General features: G+C 39.6%; 1 protein-coding gene across 1 annotated transcript in view; it reads left to right on the top strand.

Annotated features, from left to right (window-relative positions):
- The first annotated feature begins 1,581 nt into the window (after nt 1-1,581).
- Nucleotides 1,582-21,662, top strand: part of nfkb1 (nuclear factor of kappa light polypeptide gene enhancer in B-cells 1) — a 25,891-nt gene continuing 5,810 nt past the window's right edge. Inside the window, exons 1-17 of the mRNA XM_068707070.1 lie at nt 1,582-1,832; nt 3,242-3,285; nt 3,677-3,758; nt 6,744-6,784; nt 8,045-8,143; nt 13,215-13,366; nt 13,538-13,701; nt 14,070-14,228; nt 15,768-15,872; nt 16,963-17,054; nt 17,537-17,675; nt 18,751-18,906; nt 19,024-19,170; nt 19,608-19,760; nt 20,097-20,226; nt 20,348-20,462; nt 20,727-20,934. Of these exons, the coding sequence (XP_068563171.1) occupies nt 3,247-3,285; nt 3,677-3,758; nt 6,744-6,784; nt 8,045-8,143; nt 13,215-13,366; nt 13,538-13,701; nt 14,070-14,228; nt 15,768-15,872; nt 16,963-17,054; nt 17,537-17,675; nt 18,751-18,906; nt 19,024-19,170; nt 19,608-19,760; nt 20,097-20,226; nt 20,348-20,462; nt 20,727-20,934 (1,981 nt within the window). The 5' untranslated portion in view covers nt 1,582-1,832; nt 3,242-3,246. The remainder of the gene's footprint in view (nt 1,833-3,241; nt 3,286-3,676; nt 3,759-6,743; nt 6,785-8,044; nt 8,144-13,214; nt 13,367-13,537; nt 13,702-14,069; nt 14,229-15,767; nt 15,873-16,962; nt 17,055-17,536; nt 17,676-18,750; nt 18,907-19,023; nt 19,171-19,607; nt 19,761-20,096; nt 20,227-20,347; nt 20,463-20,726; nt 20,935-21,662) is intronic.

Below are 21,662 nucleotides of genomic sequence, written 5' to 3'. Positions count from 1 at the left end.
GTTGTAAAGATGTTCTGTGACGGACAGGAGGTCTCACTCCATCTAATGAACGAAGATCTACTCACTGGCGCTCCTCAGGGACACGAGCTCACAAGTAACATTTACTTACTATCTTGAAGTACTTGTACTTGACTTGAGTATTTCTATGTTCAGCTACTTAATACTTCAACTGTACTACATCTCAGAGAGAAATATTGTACATTTTACTTTGTCTGACAGCTTTAGTCAAAATGACCGATTATTAAGAGAGAATTAAATCAACTACCACATTGTGACGTTACCTTCTGTTACATGTCTGTCACCTGAGGAGGATCCTCTAAACCAGCTGAGTCTGTATTATATTCTCCTTTAATCGATGAAAGCATAAAGTTATCGACAAAAAACATAAACATGAGCTCAAACAATCAAATCATAACATTTATCCTCGTTTAGCTTTCATGGTTTGAAAACAACAATACACACTTAAAACGTTTAAAATAGTTTAATTCACAAAGATTATTATAAACTGGTGAAAATAAATCAAATAAATAAACTGAAAATAAACTGTTCACCGTGGTGTAATGAAGTTATTATACAGCAGATTAAAGCTTCTGAATTTACACTTACTAAACAATACCAATATAGAAATGTATATTTAATTTCTAAACAACAATTTAAATTTTTCACTGCAGTGGAAATGTAATAATCGTTAAAATGATTGTTTCATTGTGATCTTGTTGCTTTATGTATTTTGGGGGAAATCTGCTTTTAAAATAATAATTTACATAATATTTAAATATAATCAGCAATCAGAAACATCAAATAAAACCTTCATCTTGTGTTTATTACACGGCTAAAATACTGAAGAATATAGAATATAAGATTTATAAGATACTGAAGGTTCAGTCAACTATTCCTCATTGATTATTGATTAAACTACATTTTAATCAATAATCAAGCTTTCTCTTTATTATTGAGTTTACTTTTGTTTTTTGTTTGAAACTTTTCCTTCCACATAGATTTATTTTATTTCTATACATTTTGTACTTTTCATAGTTGTTTTTTAATTAAATGTGATGTGTCGGCCTATAAATAAAGAATAATCATATATATGCATATCTGTATATTTTGTCCTGATGTTGGATTGAATAGTTTGTTTTTAGAATATTTGAATACTATAAGTAGTACTAGTATCACGTTGTATTAAAGAAAACGTTTAATGTTATAACAACAGATTTTTACATAATAATAAGACATAATCATGTTATAACTAGCAATACACATTTATTCTGCTGTAATATTGTTTGTGAAATATTTAAATTCACCTGTTTCAACACATACAATTTATAAATAATAAATAATAATACAATTAAATCAAATTTAATTATGACTCTTTATCTCATTATTATGACTTTTGATCTCCTAATTATGGCTTTTATATAAATACATTTATTAGCAATGGGCTTCCATAGTTCTTTGTTCCTGATTACAAAACTAAATAATTAAAATACTTTTTAAAAATGTTTTTGCGTCAGAGTGAGACCTCGTCATGTTTTACAGACTCTCTCTGACGTCACAGGGATTTTCCAGTGAGGAAGGAAATCAACTTTTTTTATGAACAAACCGAGACAAACTTCAACCTGCAGGACGTTTTTGTTGGCTGGCTCGTGCTCGGTGGGATTAAACATCGCGTCATATTAAAAAGTCTTCATCTTCTCATTTAAAACCGTAATGACGCCGTCGCGTGGCGTCGTGACGCGCTCCAATTAATGGATCCACTGGTTCGGCACGAGCGTGTTGAAGTGATGTCTAAAAGTTAACTGTCACTCATAAATTAACCCGAGCTTAACCAGGTAAGAACGCATTAACTACCCACTTTAACTAGATAACTAGATTGCTGTATATTTGCGCTAGTCATTACCATAATTTACCCGTGAGCCGTTACAGTTGCGCTTTGTTGTGGTACTTCACTTCCTTATAAGACAGGTACACTTGTGAGAACATCGCCAACCAAACTCAGCGTTAAAAATGGAAACTTGAACGTTTTTCTGCTCGTCAGCGAACGACAGAATGTCTCACATTAGCACTAAATATATTGTTTGTATCTGTGAAAGCCAACGGTGAGATCGGCTCGTATATTAAACATGGCCGTCCTCGGTTAGTGGTAGTAACTGGGGGATTTATGTATTTTACTACAGCTTCACTCGCTGGACTTCCCTAATAATTGCAGTCCACGTTTTTCTTAACAGGGAAACACAGTGAGAAGCTGAAACTTGTATTGATTTTTACACTTGCCGAATTCATGACTGGATTCATCTGATTTAAAAAATGTATTGATGTATATTCTGCTGTTCAAGTTTCATCAGTAAATAGAGTAAGAACCGTTTAAATGTCAGATTTCTGAACGGAGTTTTGTGTTCAAGGTGCTAGCTCCCAGCTAGCTAGGACAGGTTAGCGGTTTGCACCGACTCTCTCTGTAACACGAAGACTAACAGACAGACAGTTACTGTGTTACAGTCTGTACTGTAGTCGTGCTAACTGATGATTAGCGTTTATTTTTCTAAACGGTCGCTTTAACGCTACAAACAAACAACAACAGTCCGGTAGCGCTAGCTTAGCTGTTAGCCAGCGGGCTAGCACGATTCACACAAGCGCGTTCACGCTTAGCAGCAACAAGTGTCAGAGGGATTTCTTATTTAACAATAATAACAATGACAATGCATATTATCTATGGTAAAAAATAATTCATGAAATCACATGTATTGTGAATAATGTGTTGTTTAATAAATACAGATGTGTTAAAAATTCAAACTAATAAAAATACCCTGTTATTTACATTAATAATAAATAAAATAAAAACATTGAAAACAATAAAACAAATCATAATAAAAATAGTTCTGAATCTTTTCAGGGCTTTAGGCTTTTAAAATGTCAAATTCTAAATAAAGGATAAATTACATATAATCACATGTGTTGTGAATAATGTGTTTAATAAATACAGATGTGTTAAAAATTCAAACTAATAAAATACTCTATTATTTACATTAATAATAAAACAAATATTGAAAAAAGCCACAATAAAAATAATATTTCTGTGTAATTCTGAATCTTTTCAGGGCTTTAGGCTTTTAAAAAGTCAAAATAAAAATAAAGAGTGATACATGTTTGTTTTATATTGTTTACGTCATCAGTTAATAAGACGTTGGAATAACCACTGCGTGTTACTACACTGTGGGTGTAATTGTTGTATTCTGACCTGCAGACACCATGGCTGGAGACGACCATTACCTCCATACTTCCAACCAGGTAGACTCACCTCTAACTTCACCTGTGCAGCAAGCACAGCAGCAAAGGAAACATTGTGTTATAACAACATAGAGTTATCTCATTATAATGAGGGAAATATGTTGTTAGAATTAAAAGTTGTAGCTCTGATCCAGAGACCAGAATTAAAAGCACAGCTTTTCTAATGTGAATATTCTCCTCCTCTGTGACCGTAAACTCAACATGTTTTAGGACGTTATCTTTGGGAAACACTGATAGATCTTTTATTTACCATTTTATTGACTAAATAACTAAGTCAATTAATTGAGAGAATAATAGTTAGTTTCAGCCCTGAATGGATCATTGTGCACACATTAATAAATGATATGTTTCTACATTGAGTGTCCCGACTTCACGTCCGAACTTCTTCCAGATTTTCGACAACATCGTGATGGATCCGTTGTGGGAGTTCCCACATTTCCCTGCGATGCATCAGACCTCGTCCCTGCGGACAGGTGAGCGTCTCAGCTGCCGAACAAAGAGGCTTTAATGTCTCTGTTTTAACTGCTGGTCCAATGTCCAACAAGCAGCTGTCGGTCATCAGTGGCAGAGCAGACTCACAGATATCAAAGTGAAATCAACAGCAGATCTTTTGTAATATTTAAACTTGTTATTCCACATTAAATATGCGGTGTGGTTTGGTTACAATCCTAAATACCGGTCACGTGATCAATGGGGACCTTTTACACAGATGCACAATCCTGGTTGTTTGACTGAAAACACCAAAAACTGATAATCATATTAACAATGGTCATAAAGGACATTGTGGGACGTAACTGTCGTTTAAACGGTCTCTGGATTCTGTGACTGGATTAATTATTAACCTGTACCTTAAACTGTGCCGATGTGACGGATTAAACCACAGCAAAGCAGATGTTTGATATTTTAAAACAAAGTGTTCTGAGCTCTCGCAGGTGAAAGCTGAGGGTTGAGTTTCTTATTACGTGCTGCTGATCTATAAATGTTCATCGGTCACTGTTTCAGGCTCCACTTCAGCTGCTTTTACTGAAAGGTGTTTTTTATTTCCTGGTTCAAACCGTGTTACTGTGTGAGGTGAAGGTGCAGACAGCTGCAGACAGATGTTCTAGAGACAACAGGAAGTCAGTTATTGAAGTTTGACACACACATACATGAACATTATTAACATTATTAACATGAACATTATTAACATTATTAACATTAACATATTAACATTAACATTATTACTAATGCATTAACATTATCAATGTTATTACTAATACATGAACATTATTAACATTATTACACATACATGAACATTATTAACATTATTACACATACATGAACATTATTAACATTATTACCAAAGCATTAACATTATCAACCTTATTACTAATACATGAACATTATTAACATTAACATTATTAACATTAACATTATTAACATTATTAACACTAACATTATTACTAATGCATTAACATTATCAATGTTATTACTAATACATGAACATTATTAACATTATTACACATACATGAACATTATTAACATTATTAATATTATTACACATACATGAACATTATTAACATTATTACCAAAGCATTAACATTATCAACCTTATTCCTAATACATGAACATTATTAACATTAACATTATTAACATTAACATTATTAACATTATTAACACTAACATTATTACTAATGCATTAACATTATCAATGTTATTACTAATACATGAACATTATTAACATTATTAACATTATTACACATACATGGACATTATTAACATTATTACTAATGCATTAACATTATCAACGTTATTACTAATACATGAACATTATTAACATTATTAACATTATTACACATACATGAACATTATTAACATTATTACTAATGCATTAACATTATCAACGTTATTACTAATACATGAACATTATTAACATTATTAACATTACTACTAATGCATTAACATTATCAATGTTATTACACATACATGAACATTATTAACATTATTAACATTAACATTATTAACATTATTACAAATACATGGACATTATTAACATTATTACTAATGCATTAACATTATCAACGTTATTACTAATACATGAACATTATTAACATTATTACACATACATGAACATTATTAACATTATTACTAATGCATTAACATTATCAACGTTATTACTAATACATGAACATTATTAACATTATTAACATTACTACTAAAGCATTAACATTATCAATGTTATTACACATACATGAACATTATTAACATTAACATTATTAACATTATTAACATTACTACTAATGCATTAACATTAATGTTATTACTAATGTATTAACAATAGGAGTGTTGTTACTGATATATTAACATTATAACTTATACATTACCAATATTAACGTTATTACTAACACATTAACATTTTAACATGTACTAATGTATGCCATTAATTACATGATAACTAATACATCAACATTTTTACATTAACATTATCACTTTAATTATTATTACATTACATTAACATTAACAATGTTATTATTAATAATGTATTATCAACATTGTTCTTAATACATTGACATTGTTAAATCTGGAACAATGAAATGTTTTTTTTCAGTAAAGATAGTTTCTCGTTAAGTTGATTAATTGATTAATGAAGTAATGCGTTGAGCTTTTCTTTATAAAGTTTCTTACTTAATAACATCATCATATTCTATAAACCCGTCCTATGTTTAGTGTGTAAAGGAACTAAAGCTAGTGGAGAACAAATGAAGCGTATTTTGGGATGAAGCAGCTGTGCGGTAGAAAGAAAGCATGCTTCCTGTTTGTGAAGCGAATGTGTGACGATGGTAAAGTGAAAGGTGAGTTTGGTGACGTGTCGCTCCTCTCTGGTCAGTCTGAGTCTCACTTCTGTGTTTTCAGTGTTTTACTCTGAAGTGAAGAGAGAACGGGAGGAGAACTTCCTCCACGTTAACATTTACATGTGACACGTTCATGTGATTCAGGAGTACTTCACTTTAAGTACCAATACCATCGTGTACAAGTACTACGTTTTTACTTTAAGGGTAACTTTGGTCTTTTCCAACCTGGACCCTGTTTTTCCTATTTACACTGTATTACAACGTTTAAATATAAAGGAAGGAAGTTATGATTCAAACCAGGAAGTTACACAATCATGCTTCTCTACTTACTGCAACAAGCAGCAATCAATCAATCAAACTTTATTTGTACAACATCTTTGTTCAAAGTGCTTCACGGGACAAAAATAACAACTAATGACAACTTTGAGCAGAAAAGACAAAAACAAGTTTAACAATTTGAATCCTAAATGATGAAACAGTGAGATTTAAAAGCTGTGTAAACAGCAGTAGCAGAAAACTGTGATTAATGAAATGACAATAATACTTTCTGTCATCATGTTTAGTTAGTGTCGTAGCGCACAATGTTTGTGTGAACGTTGTCACTGGTTTTGTTCTGGTGTGTTTCAGTGGACGGACCGTTCCTGCAGATCGTGGAGCAGCCGAAGCAGGTAAAACTGAACGACCACAACAAGTGTTTAAAACAGAGACATTAAAGCCATGTCCTCACGATAAAGTAAGATTACTTCATGAGCAATAGGTACCCACATGTACAGATCATTATACTACATCAATATAAATACATCATTTAATACATTTGAGGACAGACGGCTCCTGAAAGCATCACTATAGACCGACTCCAAAGATATCCATCAATTATATATGTTATATACAACACAAGGTTTCTACAATTCAACTGTTAATAAACTTCAGACTAAAACAAGCGTCCAGCTGGTGATGAATGAACTAATGCAGCAGAGGAGCCACATATTGTTAATGATGTTGTTATTTGACTCTAAAAGGACCGTCACTTACTAAATGAACATCACTTACTAAAAACATCATTTCTGTGTGTTTTTGTCACATGTGTCTCTGTGTACAGAGAGTATAAAGTTCTGCTCCTCTAAGGAAACAGAACCATGATGACTAGAAGTAGAGAGAACTCACACAGGTATTGTGTGATGTATAACAGTTATAATGACATAAGTCAAATAGAGTAAAAACTTATTTTAAAGTTATTTAATTACTGGAATCTATATATCCAACATGTTTCCAAGTGTCCACTAGTGTTACAATGTTGGGGAAAAAATGGAGGCTCCACATGTTATAAATATTAAACTATTTTAACCTCTCCTCTCCTCTCCTCTCCTCCTCTCCTCTCCTCTCTGTGTTCACTTCCTGAAGTTCAGTCAGAGTTTCTCTGATTTCTGGTCACATGACTGTTGGTCTCAGATGAATCGATCATGATGTCATAGTTTAATGTTTTTTACACAATCTGGTTAAAGTGAACAGTTTATTTGGGGAGACATTTTGAATTTATCAAGTAGAATAAAATGTTTTTGATGAAATATCACGGTTGTAAACCTTGTTTTGGTTGATTTTTCTGAGGAAAGCGTTCATCACACATGATGTGTTCGAGGACTGTCGGAAAGATGAAAATCTGACGATAGTGACATATTTTACAGCTTCTGGCTGATGAACGGTGAAGGTGATTGTTTAAAGACAACATGGCGGCAGGTTTTGGTGTTCAGAGGGTTTAAACTGAAACTCACAGAGCAGAAACTGACTCTGGAGAAAGTAGTGACAGGACCTGAAACATGACACAGCATATTTACACATTAAAGATGTCTCAGGTTTAACTACAGAAGATCACGTGTTCGTGCTCATGAATGTGTGTTAATGGACGCCGTTTGTCTCCTTTTGTCTCCCAGAGAGGCTTCAGGTTCAGGTACGGCTGTGAAGGTCCGTCTCACGGAGGTCTACCAGGAGCCTCCAGCGAGAAGAACAGCAAGACCTTCCCCGCTGTCAAGGTAACTCCTCCTCACTATTCACACTCTGTCCACCAGGGGGCGACTCCTCTGGTTGTATAGAAGTCTAGTCTAAAATGACTCTACTTCTCTCTTGATTTATTCCCTCAGTAAACATTGTAAACATGAGTTTATGGTCTCAATCTCTAGTTTACAGTCTTCTTCAATACAGCATGATGTTCATTTAGTACATTATGCTCCATTTAGAGTCAAACAGACCATAAAGCAGGGGATGCTTTAGGGGCGGGGCTACACGCTGATTGACAGGTCTCTACCAGAGACGTATACGGCGTCTCTACGTCCTCCTCAGTCCAGATGTGGTCACTGTGTGCATCAGTCAGAGCTCACCTGTCCGTCAAGGTGACGTTTAAACTTTTATGTCGGTGTGAAACGATGAGGCTAAAAATATTCACCAGGAAGTGACATCATCAACTATTGTGACTGTGGTCTCTGTTTCCTGTCAGCTGACTCTCTTATTGTGAAAGTCTGTAGTTTGACGTTTCTTCAAAGGGTTTTTCTCTGAATGACGAACACATAACCTCAAGTCTTCTTCTGTACTTTTTGAACAGAAGCACATTTATATTGTATATTTGAGTTTGAGTCTAACACACTGATGACTCGACTTCAGTGTCTCTGGTGTGTTTCTATTGTTGCTTCTCTTCTTCTAGTCGTACGTACCTCTTGCTCTTCTATGTATTCATGTCTTTGTCCTGCTGGGAGGATCCATACAGGGTGATTTAATGAGAGCTTTAAGTAAGTAAGTAAAAACGTGTTGATACAAAATCTACTTCCTAGTTTGTTCTGGAGAGTTTGTTCTTCTTCTAACTCTGAACAGTTTGAAGCTCTTCTAGAAGCTGAGAAATGGACCTTTGTCTTGAGAGGTTTTATCTACTTTTGGTGAAATCATCTTATTTGTTCTGATCCATCAGCCTCATGTTGATTCAGACAAACTTGAAAAGATGTTTTTAATTTCATCTACACCTCAAATATCAGTTCCAGCAGAGCTGACCGGCTTTGTTTGGGTTGAACTAGAACCGCTTCTCCTCGCCGAGGAAACCCTATCCGAACTTTGGGATTTCCCAGAGTTACCACAAGTCTGAAAATGAGAAATCCGAGAGCTGTCAGGTTTGTTCTGTGGAGGAGAGGTAGTTTGTAGGACCGTATGCCCCCCCCCTCATGTCGTCTCTGTTGCTGTTTGGAGTCTGAAGCTAAAACCAGAGGAGACGGGAAATCCCCAGATTCCTGTCTGACTCTGCGTCTCTCCTCAGACTTCACTGAACATAAAGGAATCCATCCATCCATCCAGACGTTAGACGCGTCCCAACAGATCAACAAACTGAAAACAGTTTTTAAATGTCTTTTCTTTTGTCAGATATTGAGTTCAATATGATGTAGAAACAGAGAAAAGCAGGAAATCTCCATATTTGAGAGGCTGGAAATGGCTTTTTTTATGAAAAATTACTTTAAAGTTAATAGTTAGTAGATTATTTAATAGTTAATAGATTGTTTTTTGTCCAGTGCTGTGAACGTTGAAAATGATCCTCGAAAGTCTTTTTTAATAAATTAGGAAAAGTAATGGTTAAATGGTTCACATGTCAGCTCACCTGGATGATGGTGAAACATCCAGACACTATTAAATAAATGAAACACATGGCATTTAAACTACGTAAATATATATTTACATATATATGTATATATATATATATACATATATATATATATATATATATATTTATGATGTGGTGGAGATGAGAAGCAGAGCTGGAGGAGGTGTGAAGAACATATTTTCTGAATCATAATAATAATGAGATGAGGTCATCAGAGCGAAGCAGGAAGTCCTCTTCTGCCTCTGCTGTGGGGTGAATGTGAGCGTGTTGAGGCTGCAGAGTGGGAAACCCCTCCTGGTGTTCTGGTAGGACCAGTGGGACGATGGTGAGGAAGAGGATGATGAAGAGGTCTCTGACTCACCACAATTCTCTGCCAGGACGTATTAATCAGAGATATGTGATTATTCTTCTTGTTTATTAACTTTATTCTTCATATATGTTGAATTCTACGCTTGGCTCTTTGACAAATTTCACAATAAAAGACTCAAATTAGTAAATAAGTATATTTTCAACAAATGATTTAGTTTTGTTTTTTCGTGGAAACTTCCAGGAAGTTTTCCACAAGTGATGAACTTTACTTTTTTACAGAGGAAGTCAGAGATGAAACTTCATGTTTCTAACAAGAAAACCCTGAAATACTCCCAGGAGATGATTAAACATGAATCATTAAACTGGTTTAATCTGAGGACAGGTTGTTACATTTAGGTGATAAAATGACACAGTATGATAATATAATTATTAATCTGAGTTAATGGTTTATCAAATGTTACCAACCTGACAGCTTTGATTGTCTGTTGTCATATTTTATGACCTAACCACCCTAAAAATAAAAGTTGTTATTGTGATTATGTAAATGCCATTTTCAAACATCCACTCAAGAGTTAACTGATTTGATTAGGTCATAACTCAAGAATTCATACGCTAATAATGACAATTTAACTTAAATGTTTACCAGGTTAAAGTGATGACGTTTATAGACGTAAACTAGAAGTCGACTGGTCGAGCTGGAGGAAGACCTTTTGGATTTCATAACAGCTCTTTGGAAACGTTTGTATTCCGCTAGTCAAACAATCCTACGCAGCCACCACTGGACTCTACAGTAATCTAGAAGGATCGACCGCAGTGTACACATAATGTGGAGCTCTGGCACAGTGTGTTTGTTCAGGGTGAGAGCTGTGGGAGTCAAAGAAGCAGGTTGAGTTTTAGGGTTAAAGAATCTTCTGCTGGTCTGGACCTGCCCAGGTTTATATACAACACACACACACACACACACACACACACACACACTGAGAGAGAGAGAGACCTCTGCTGTTTCATGTCTGTTGGGAATTTCCTCCCTTGATGCCCACATGTAATTATAAGGAAGTGGAGTTGCGTCACGAACAGGAAAGGTGTTGAGTTTCATCTGTGAGATGAAACATCCAGAGGTGTGTGTGTGTGTGTGTGTGTGTGTGTGTGTGTGTGTGTGTGTGTGTGTGTGTGTGTGTGTGTGTGTGTGTGTGTGTGTGTGTGTGTGTGTGTGTGTGTGTGTGTGTGTGTGTGTGAGAGAGGGAGGGAGGGAGCGCCCACTCTGACCCCAAAATACTGACACGATACTGACGCCTCCTAACCCTCTGATGTGTCCTAATTGTGCTTCGTGACTCTTTTTGTCGCTCAGTTACAGACACAATGTTTCCGCTCAACAACCTGTGATGTTCCATTCATGTTTCTGGACTCATTTCTTCTGGTTGTTTTTTTTACTTTGAGATACTTTTCACTCATTTATTGATTTACTATTTTCCCCAAAGTGCACTTGAACAAACAGCAAGCTGTTTCCGCTAAATTGAAGTGTTACACCACTAGTTATCACTAATGCTGATGAATACCTTCTCTAACTAATCACTCTACATGGACAGCAACTAGCACACAAACCCTTCAGTGTGTCTCAGATCATTCTTTGAAGGAGACTTGCAATCAGGCAGCAACCTCCGCTTCTACCGAGTGAAGCCAAAGCTTCGCTTGTTGAAGCTGCATTCTCTCTAGTGTCCACCAGGGGGCGACTCCTCTGGTTGTATAGAAGTCTAGTCTAAAATGACTCTACTTCTCTCTTGATTTATTCCCTCAGTAAACATTGTAAACATGAGTTTATGGTCTCAATCTCTAGTTTACAGTCTTCTTCAATACAGCATGATGTTCATTTAGTACATTATGCTCCATTTAGAGTCAAACACACCATAAAGCAGGGGATGATTTAGGGGCGGGGCTACACGCTGATTGACAGGTCTCTACCAGAGATGTTTACGGCGTCTCTACGTCACTCCTCCTCAGTCCTGATGTGGTAAATAAAACAACAACATTGCTGTAGTTTCAGGTAATAAAGGGGAACTTGTTCAACCTGGACCCTTTTTATTTAAGTGTTTTAATTTGCAGACGGCAGCCGTGAAACAGAACATGGAAGTAACCCTCCAGAGAAACACAACCTTACTCTTTACCTGTTTGACTAATATTCTGTGTGTAAAACAAAGTACCTCCACACTGACAGATGAGCAGAGACACCTGCAGAGAGCGTTTTTCTTTAAGGTGAAGGTTCAAACCTCATTTTGCTTTTTATGGATTTAAAAGAAGTAATAATGATATAAATCACACACTCGGACCTACGGAGCTCAACAGTGGTCACATATAGAGGAAAGAATACATCTTAAATAAAGAAATGAATGATTGTTTCACTGCATGAGTCAGACTCATTTTGCACCAGAAGGTTTTAGTTTCCGTTGGTGATCAAACTCCACCCGGCTGTTTTGAGCGGATACAACAAATATTCAGGAAACTCGTTTTAAACCGGCAGCAGCTCGCCGTGTTTCTAGGAACTGGGTTTTGTGTGATGGAGCGATTCGATTGGCCGACAAGAAACCAGGAAGAGGAAGTGGTGCTTGTGTTTATTTACCGCGGTACAGTTTGCAACGTTCCTGCAGGCAGAAAAATACCTGCAGAAACATGAACTATATACACACACACACACACACACACACACACACACACACACACACACACACACACACACACACACACACACACACACACACACACACACAGTAGAAACAGGAACACAGTATATTTTTTTTACATCTGATTGTAGGTAAAACAGTTCAGAGATAACATGTAAGTCAGTGAGTGTAGGAGACACTTCAATATATCACTTATATATACTTATAAGTATATATAGTGTGTGTGTATATATATTCAAGCAAGAAGACAACTTGTGTTTTGTGCAGTTTTTTCTTATCAAGTTTGCACAACATCCAATATCCTGTTAGCAGTTAGTGTGTTAAACACCTGAGTTGCATTGTGGGTAATGTAGGTGCCACATTTGACGATAAAAACGAATGTGTGGAATAACAAAAGTAACTTCAAATGAGTCCCCGTTCTGTCCCTGACTCAGTTTGAAGTGTTGTATTATAGAGTAAATGAAATGCTGATCCGTGTTTCAGATCAGTAACTACCAGGGTCCGGCTCGGGTCGTGGTCCAGCTGGTGACGGCGCTGACCTCCAACCCTCAGCTCCACGCTCACAGTCTGGTGGGGAAACAGTGTGACAAAGGGATCTGCATCACCGACCTGCAGCCCAAAGACTCCACCATCAGGTCTGCAGCACACACACACACACACACACACACACACACACACACACACACACACACACACACACACACACACACACACACACACACACACACACGTTGCACCATCAAACGCAGATGTGTGTGTGTGTGTCAACCCGCCAGGTGTGGGACTCACAGGTGTTTCTCTCGTAGTTTCCCCAACCTGGGCATCCTCCATGTGACGAAGAAGAACGTGGCCAAGACTCTGGAGGAGAGGATGGTCGAGGCCTTCCGGCTGGGATACAACTGTGGGGTCTCCATCCACCCGGACATCGACGCTCAGCAGGGGGAAGTCAGGGTCCCCAGAGAACTCACCGGTCAGTGTGTGTGTGTGTGTGTGTGTGTGTGTGTGTGTGTGTGTGTGTGTGTGTGTGTGTGTGTGTGTGTGTGTGTGTGTGTGTGTGTGAGAGAGAGCCTGTTCTGGTGACTTTGAGAGGACCTGTTGAAGTTTCATACCTTGAGAGGACATATTAGAAGGAGGCGACATTTTAGGAGAGTGAGGACATTTTAATCTGACAAACACTTTATATTCATATATTAAACTTTATATTCTGTCTCTGTCTTATTATTATTTATTTTTTTCTCACCTTGTCTTTAAATGAACTGTCCCCTCCGTCTCTCTGTCTTATTATTATTATTATTATTATTATTATTATTATTATTATATTTTTCTCTCTGTCCTCAGACCACCAGCGCAGTGTGATCAGCACCGCGGCGTCTCTTCAGGCTAAAGAAATGGACCTCAGCGTAGTTCGGCTCATGTTCACGGCGTTCCTCCCAAACAGTGACGGAGGATTCACCAGAAGACTGGAGCCCGTCGTGTCTGAACCGATCTACGACAGCAGTGAGTCTGAACACATTAAGACCTCAGACTGGTTTAAGACCTCAGACTGGTTTAAGACCTCAGACTGGTTTAAGGCCCCTGACTAGTTTAAGGCCTCAGACTGGTTTAAGACCTCAGACTGGTTTAAGGCCCCTGACTAGTTTAAGGCCTCAGACTGGTTTAAGACCTCAGACTGGTTTAAGGCCCCTGACTAGTTTAAGGCCTCAGACTGGTTTAAGACCTCAGACTGGTTTCAGGCCTCAGACTGGTTTCAGGCCTCAGACTGGTTTAAGACCTCAGACTGGTTTAAGGCCTCAGACTGGTTTAAGACCTCAGACTGGTTTAAGACCTCAGACTGGTTTAAGGCCCCTGACTAGTTTAAGGCCTCAGACTGGTTTAAGACCTCAGACTGGTTTAAGGCCTCAGACTGGTTTAAGACCTCAGACTGGTTTAAGGCCTCAGACTGGTTTAAGACCTCAGACTGGTTTAAGACCTCAGACTGGTTTAAGGCCCCTGACTAGTTTAAGGCCTCAGACTGGTTTAAGACCTCAGACTGGTTTAAGACCTCAGACTGGTTTGGGGACCCTGACTGGTTTAAGACCTCAGACTGGTTTGGGGTCCCTGACTGGTTTAAGACCTCAGACTGGTTTGGGGTCCCTGACTGGTTTAAGGCCCCTGACTGGTTTAAGACCTCAGACTGGTTTGGGGTCCCATGGTTTCAGTTTTACAGACCTGTTGATTAAATGAACTAATCGGTAAGTAGATGAGAGAGTATCTGTAGTGGAGGACAGCCCTAGTCTCATGGATCAGTGGTTCTTGAACCATGATGGCCGTCCATCATCACGTCGTCTGTTTCAGGACTGTTGTACTTGAACGACGTGACTTGGTTTCTCAGTGTTTCCTGTGTGTTCAGCTCTACTTTATTAAACCGTGATCACACCCTGCTCGTGTCTGAGGACCGTTCAGTGTCGGCGGCTCGCCTGGTTTCATTTCCCTCTTCCTGCTGGTTTGGTTTCCGTACACTACAGCAACTTCCTGTCAGAACTAAAAAAAAAATAATCATCACTTCACGACCGTTCTGCACTTTCACTTTAGAATCCAGACTCAAAGTGGAGAGCTCTTCTGTTTCTAATCTCCAAAAGTGAAGTTGTTCCCCGAGAGGAGTGGAAGGGAGAGTTTTGAATGTTTCACTTTAAAGTTGATTTAGAGTCACTTTGTTGAGCTCACTCAGATCAACATGATGTTAACTTTGGATTGTTAGTATTATATTATATATATATTATATAATATTAATATTATTATGATCTATCTTTTTATGTCTCAGCGCCGGAAACAGCCGTTACCAGCATTGTGTTCTCGGGTCGTCCGTCTCATTCTCAGGAAATCTCAGGAAGACCTTGAGAGAAATTCTTTTAATTCGGCAGAATATAATCTGAAGTTTGGTTTCATTTCAGCTCAGTTTGAGTCTTGAGTTGTTTCTTCATGGCTGGGAATCGAACCTGCGGCCCTTCTGTTGTCTCCACTGACCGAGCCGCTGTGCTTCTCTTTCTCCCTCTTTAGAGGCTCCGAATGCCTCCAACCTGAAGATCGTGCGGATGGATCGAACCGCCGGCTGCGTGAGCGGAGGAGAGGAGGTCTACCTGCTCTGTGACAAAGTCCAGAAAGGTGAGACGGGGATTTAAAGAGACAGCGACACCGAAAACACAAACGCACCACTTTATACATAAAACCCACAAAGTTCAGTCTCAGTCACAGCTCCGAGTCATCACCAGGCTTTTCCCTCTTCTAGTTTCTGTAAAGATTTTCCATTTCCACTTTTACATCAGCTCGATAACAGTTTCTCTACTAGTGACGTCACGAGTGTGTGAAACGTAAATAAAAGTGTCCTATCAGCTGATGTCGCCACCTGCTGGACTTGATTAAATCCTCCTTACACGTGTGTTTAAAGCAGCGTTGAGTGGTTTTATTAATATTACTAAAAGTTCTTCAGCAGATAGGACTGTTTGTTTTAAACTTTACTTAAAACAGGTGGCTTGAATCAAGCAATCTGATTCTAAGACCCACAAACCACTGCTGTGACGTCTAATTACAGTATAAAACGTTAGACTTGTTGAAACAGGTTAATAAAACATTTTATCTTTGTATAGCGCTTTAAAAGGTAAAAATAGAAACGGTAAAAGCAATAACAATACAAACAAATCAGATAGACGACGTTATAACAGATAACAGTACAAAAAACAAAAATCCAGCTGCTAAACGACACGAAAAGAAGAGGTTCAAATAATGTAATAATATAAATAAAGAGCCGAACAATGAGCTCAATACAACGCTAGACATAAGCTATAGCTGTGTGTGTGTGTGTGTGTGTGTGTGTGTGTGTGTGTGTGTGTGTGTGTGTGTGTGTGTGTGTGTGTGTGTGTGTGTGTGTGTGTGTGTGTGTGTGTGTGTGTGTGTGTGTGTGTGTGTGCGCGCGCGTGTGTTTGTGGACAATGTGATATTAAGCAGAATAAGTTTCATTGACGTATTTCATTTAAATTATATGTAATCTAGATTTAACCAGTGGACGAAGAGAAACGAGGCTTTCAGACATTTAAAAAATATACTACGTAGAGAACAGAAATATTTCTTAAAAGAAAATGATAGAAGTGATACAAACAGTGTTTAGTGTAAATAATATACGTGTGTGTGTGTGTGTGTGTGTGTGTGTGTGTGTGTGTGTGTGTGTGTGTGTGTGTGTGTGTGTGTGTGTTTCTAGATGACATCCAGGTTCGGTTCTATGAAGAAGACGACTCGGGGGTCACCTGGGAGGCTCTGGGAGATTTCTCCCCTACAGACGTCCACAGACAGGTACGAGGAGTTAGTAGTACTACTGTTAATAGTAGCCACACAATAGTGCTAGTTATTATTCTAATCTAATAAAAAGGAATAAATAGATGTAGTCGTAGATGAATATTAGTCTTGAAGTGTGTAGAAGTGAAGTAATGACAGAACTAAATAGAGTAAATATAATAGTTGTAGTATCATCAGTAGCAGCTCTTGTAGTAATGGTAGTAGGAGTATCACACGGAGCAGAAGCAGTAAAAGTATCCGTAGGTTAAAGAATCAAGTTAGGCTGGGCAATAATAATACAATAATACCTCAATATTAGTAGTGAAGCAGCTCTAGTGGCAGTATTGGTTGTAGTAGTAGAAGTACAGTTGTCAAAGCCATAAGATCAGGAGTTGATGGTAATAGTAATACTACTACAGTAGTAGTACTACAGTAGTAGTATCAGGATCTCCAGCAGGATTAAACCTGATGTTACGTGACGATGTGTTCTCTGCCGTCAGTTCGCCATCGTGTTCAAGACCCCGAAGTATCGAGACCAGAACCTGCAGAAACCGACGTCAGTGTTCGTCCAGCTGAAGAGGAAGTCTGACAACGAGACCAGTGAACCCAAACCCTTCACCTACCACCCTCAGATCATAGGTAAGACAGGTAGCTCCGCCCTCAGATCATAGGTAAGACAGGTAGCTCCACCCTCAGATCATAGGTAAGACAGGTAGCTCCGCCCTCAGATCATAGGTAAGACAGGTAGCTCCACCCTCAGATCATAGGTAAGACAGGTAGCTCCATCCTCAGATCATAGGTAAGACAGGTAGCTCCGCCCTCAGATCATAGGTAGGACAGGTAGCTCCGCCCTCAGATCGTAGGTAAGACAGGTAGCTCCGCCCTCAGATCGTAGGTAAGACAGGTAGCTCCGCCCTCAGATCATAGGTAAGACAGGTAGCTCCATCCTCACATCGTAGGTAAGACAGGTAGCTCCGCCCTCAGATCATAGGTAAGACAGGTAGCTCCGCCCTCAGATCATAGATAAGACAGTTAGCTCCGCCCTCAGATCGTAGGTAAGACAGGTAGCGCCGCCCTCAGATCGTAGGTAAGACAGGTAGCTCCACCCTCAGATCATAGGTAAGACAGGATTAAAGACAGGATTAAAGTACGCCCTCAGGTCATAGGTAAGACAGGTAGCTCCGCTCTCAGATCATAGGTAAGACAGGTAGCTCCGCCCTCAGATCATAGGTAGGACAGGTAGCTCCGCCCTCAAATCATAGATAAGACAGGTAGCTCCGCCCTCAGATCGTAGGTAAGACAGGTAGCTCCGCCCTCAGATCGTAGGTAAGACAGGTAGCTCCACCCTCAGATCATAGGTAAGACAGGATTAAAGACAGGATTAAAGTACGCCCTCAGGTCATAGGTAAGACAGGTAGCTCCGCTCTCAGATCATAGGTAAGACAGGTAGCTCCGCCCTCAGATCATAGGTAGGACAGGTAGCTCCGCCCTCAGATCATAGGTAGGACAGGTAGCTCTGCCCTCAGATCATAGATAAGACAGGTAGCTCCGCCCTCAGATCATAGGTAAGACAGGTAGCTCCACCCTCAGATCATAGGTAAGACAGGTAGCTCCACCCTCAGACCACAGGTGGCTCCGCCCTCAGACCACAGGTATGGATATTAGGCAGGAGATCGCAGGTAGCTCACCTGTGCTCATGTACTTATGTGTTCAGACAAGGAGGAGGTGCAGAGGAAGAGACAGAAGACGTTGCCAAACTTCCAGGACTTCAGCGGTCATGGAGGAGGTGCAGGTCTATACCGAGGAGGAGGAGGAGGTGGAGGAGGTCCTGCTGCAGGAGGAGGACCTGGCTCTGCAGGAGCAGGAGGAGGTAAAATGTGCCCGGGTTGCCACACACCTGGAAAACCTAGAAAGTCATCCACAGTTCAGAAAAATAGAAGATAAAGCTGTCAACTGATGTTGTGGGTGTGTTTGATTTGTCCACCAGGTTACTTCCAGGGCTTCACTACCTACAACTATGGAGCAGCAGCAGGAGGAGGAGCAGCAGGAGGAGGAGGAGGAGGAGGAGGAGGAGGAGGTTTCTCCACAGGATACTCAGCTGTTCTGGGAGGAGGAGGAGGAGGCATCAAACACGGTGAGAAGAAATTACAAAGTTTGTTTTCGACAGACTAAAGTGGACGCTGCAGTGCGTTTTAAACTGTAGGGCGTCACGTTGGCCGCTCCTCATTTGCATAAAGTTGAGGTCTAGGCTACTTTATGCAAATCACGAGTGTCCCAACGCAACTCACCGTCTCTGGAAACTCTCAAAACACTTTTACTCTCAAAGTTTCAGCAACTATGTGCGTTATTTCTCACCTCAAAAGTCTCAAATCAATGAATTCATTTCTTAATATAAGAGGAAGTTTACTAACAAACTTCCCAGTTTTTTTGTCATTGTTTGAGATTCTTTTCAGCTTATTTTCATTCATCACACCACTAACTATACATTCATCTAAACCAAAGGAAATGTCATGATTGTTCACTGTAAAATCAAAGACTTATGGCTAAAGGAAACTAATGTTTGTGTTAAAGCCTCTGAGAGCGACGCAGCAGACGACAGCGATCCAGACGACGACTCAGGGTTAGGGGTCGTGCTCAGAGCCGTGGCCCAGCCGGGAGGCCTGGAGGTGGGGGAGAGGACTGAGGAGGGAGGGGTCAGTGTGGAGGAACCAGAACCACACAGAGGTACACTGCTGCCGTCGCCGTACAAACTGTGTTTATACACACATTATTAACTGTAACACTGCTGCAAATATAAACATATCTACGAACAATAGAGTCATAAGTGTGAAAGAAGTAATACTTTATTTTCTTATAGGTGATTTCTACCCAATAACATGAAACATTAAAGGGGGAAACGTTAAGCTTCGTTCCAAATACAAAACGTTTCTTTGTGCTTTTAAATGGTTTCATTCTTTGATTTTTAGATGCACTTTGAAAGGCTTTTTTTGTTTGTTCCAGTTGCATTAAAAAAAATCCATTGAGCTTTCTGTTAGAATTCTCTTTTTGTGTGTGATGAAGATGAGCGGTCGGCTCAGGCGACCGGCCGACAGCTGGAGGCTCTGTTTCAGTACTCGGTCACCGGAGACTCTGCGTATCTGTTGGCCACACAGCGGCAGCTGATGACGGCTCAGGACGAGGACGGAGACACGTCAGTAAAAACCATGAATAACACACTTCAAACCTCTACAGTTCTGTTTTATAAATGTATATAATCATAGCTTAGATTGATCCTTTTAATTTCCCTCCCGTTCACTTCCCTCTCCTTCCAGTGGGCTCCACCTGGCCGTCCTCCACAGCCAGCAGGAGGCGCTGCAGAGTCTGACTCATGTGGTCTCTGCTCTGCCTGGAGAGGAGGTGCTCAACATGAGGAACCACCTCTACCAGGTAGAAGGAAACGCACAGTGTCCTAGCAGCAAGGATGCTTCCTAAACATAAAACATAAACAATAGACTTTCTAGTTGGGGAGTGAGAGATAATGAAGCGCTCTGATTAAAACGGAGAAGGAGCAAGAAGGAAACTCACTTAGGAAGCCAGGAGCAAAGATGTTTAATAGTTTAGCAACAAGGAAGTTACCTTGGTTAGGGATCAAGGAAGCTTACTAGTTTTCGAGGAAGCATTAGTAAAATAATCTCTCTCCATGTATCCCAGACTCCTTTGCACCTGGCCGTGATCACCCAGCAGAGGGAAGCGGTGGAAGCGCTGCTATTGGCCGGTGCCGACCCGACTCTGATCGATCGTAATGGAAACACACCGCTCCACCTGGCGTCCCGGCTGGAAGGAGGAGGAGGAGGAATGGTCCAGTTTCTACTGCAGCACAGAGAGATGAGAGAGCTGCTGGACCACTGCAACACAGCAGGTACACACACACACCTTTACACATCAACACAGCAGGTACACACACACACACACACACACACACACACACACACACCTTTACACATCAACACAGCAGGTACACACACACACACACACCTTTACACATCAACACAGCAGGTACACACACACACACACACACACACCTTTACACATCAACACAGCAGGTACACACACACACACACCTTTACACATCAACACAGCAGGTACACACACACACCTTTACACATCAACACAGCAGGTACACACACACACACACCTTTACACATTAACACAGCAGGTACACACACACACACCTTTACACATCAACACAGCAGGTACACACACACACACACACACACACACACACACACACACACACACACCTTTACACATCAACACAGCAGGTACACACACACACCTTTACACATCAACACAGCAGGTACACACACACACCTTTACACATCAACACAGCAGGTACACACACACACCTTTACACATCAACACAGCAGGTACACACACACATTTACACATCAACACAGCAGGTACACACACACACACCTTTACACATTAACACAGCAGGTACACACACATACCTTTACACATTAACACAGCAGGTACACACACACCTTTACACATTAACACAGCAGGTACACACACACACCTTTACACATTAAGACAGCAGGTACACACACACCTTTACACATCAACACAGCAGGTACACGCACACCT

Source organism: Cebidichthys violaceus, unplaced genomic scaffold (genome assembly GCF_023349555.1).
Source record: "Cebidichthys violaceus isolate CVI_PGR_0920_01 unplaced genomic scaffold, fCebVio1.0.p SCAF_129, whole genome shotgun sequence".
Lineage (NCBI taxonomy): Eukaryota > Metazoa > Chordata > Actinopteri > Perciformes > Stichaeidae > Cebidichthys > Cebidichthys violaceus.
The sequence above is the reverse complement of the archived record's forward strand: the minus strand, read 5'-3'. Positions and strand labels throughout refer to the sequence as shown.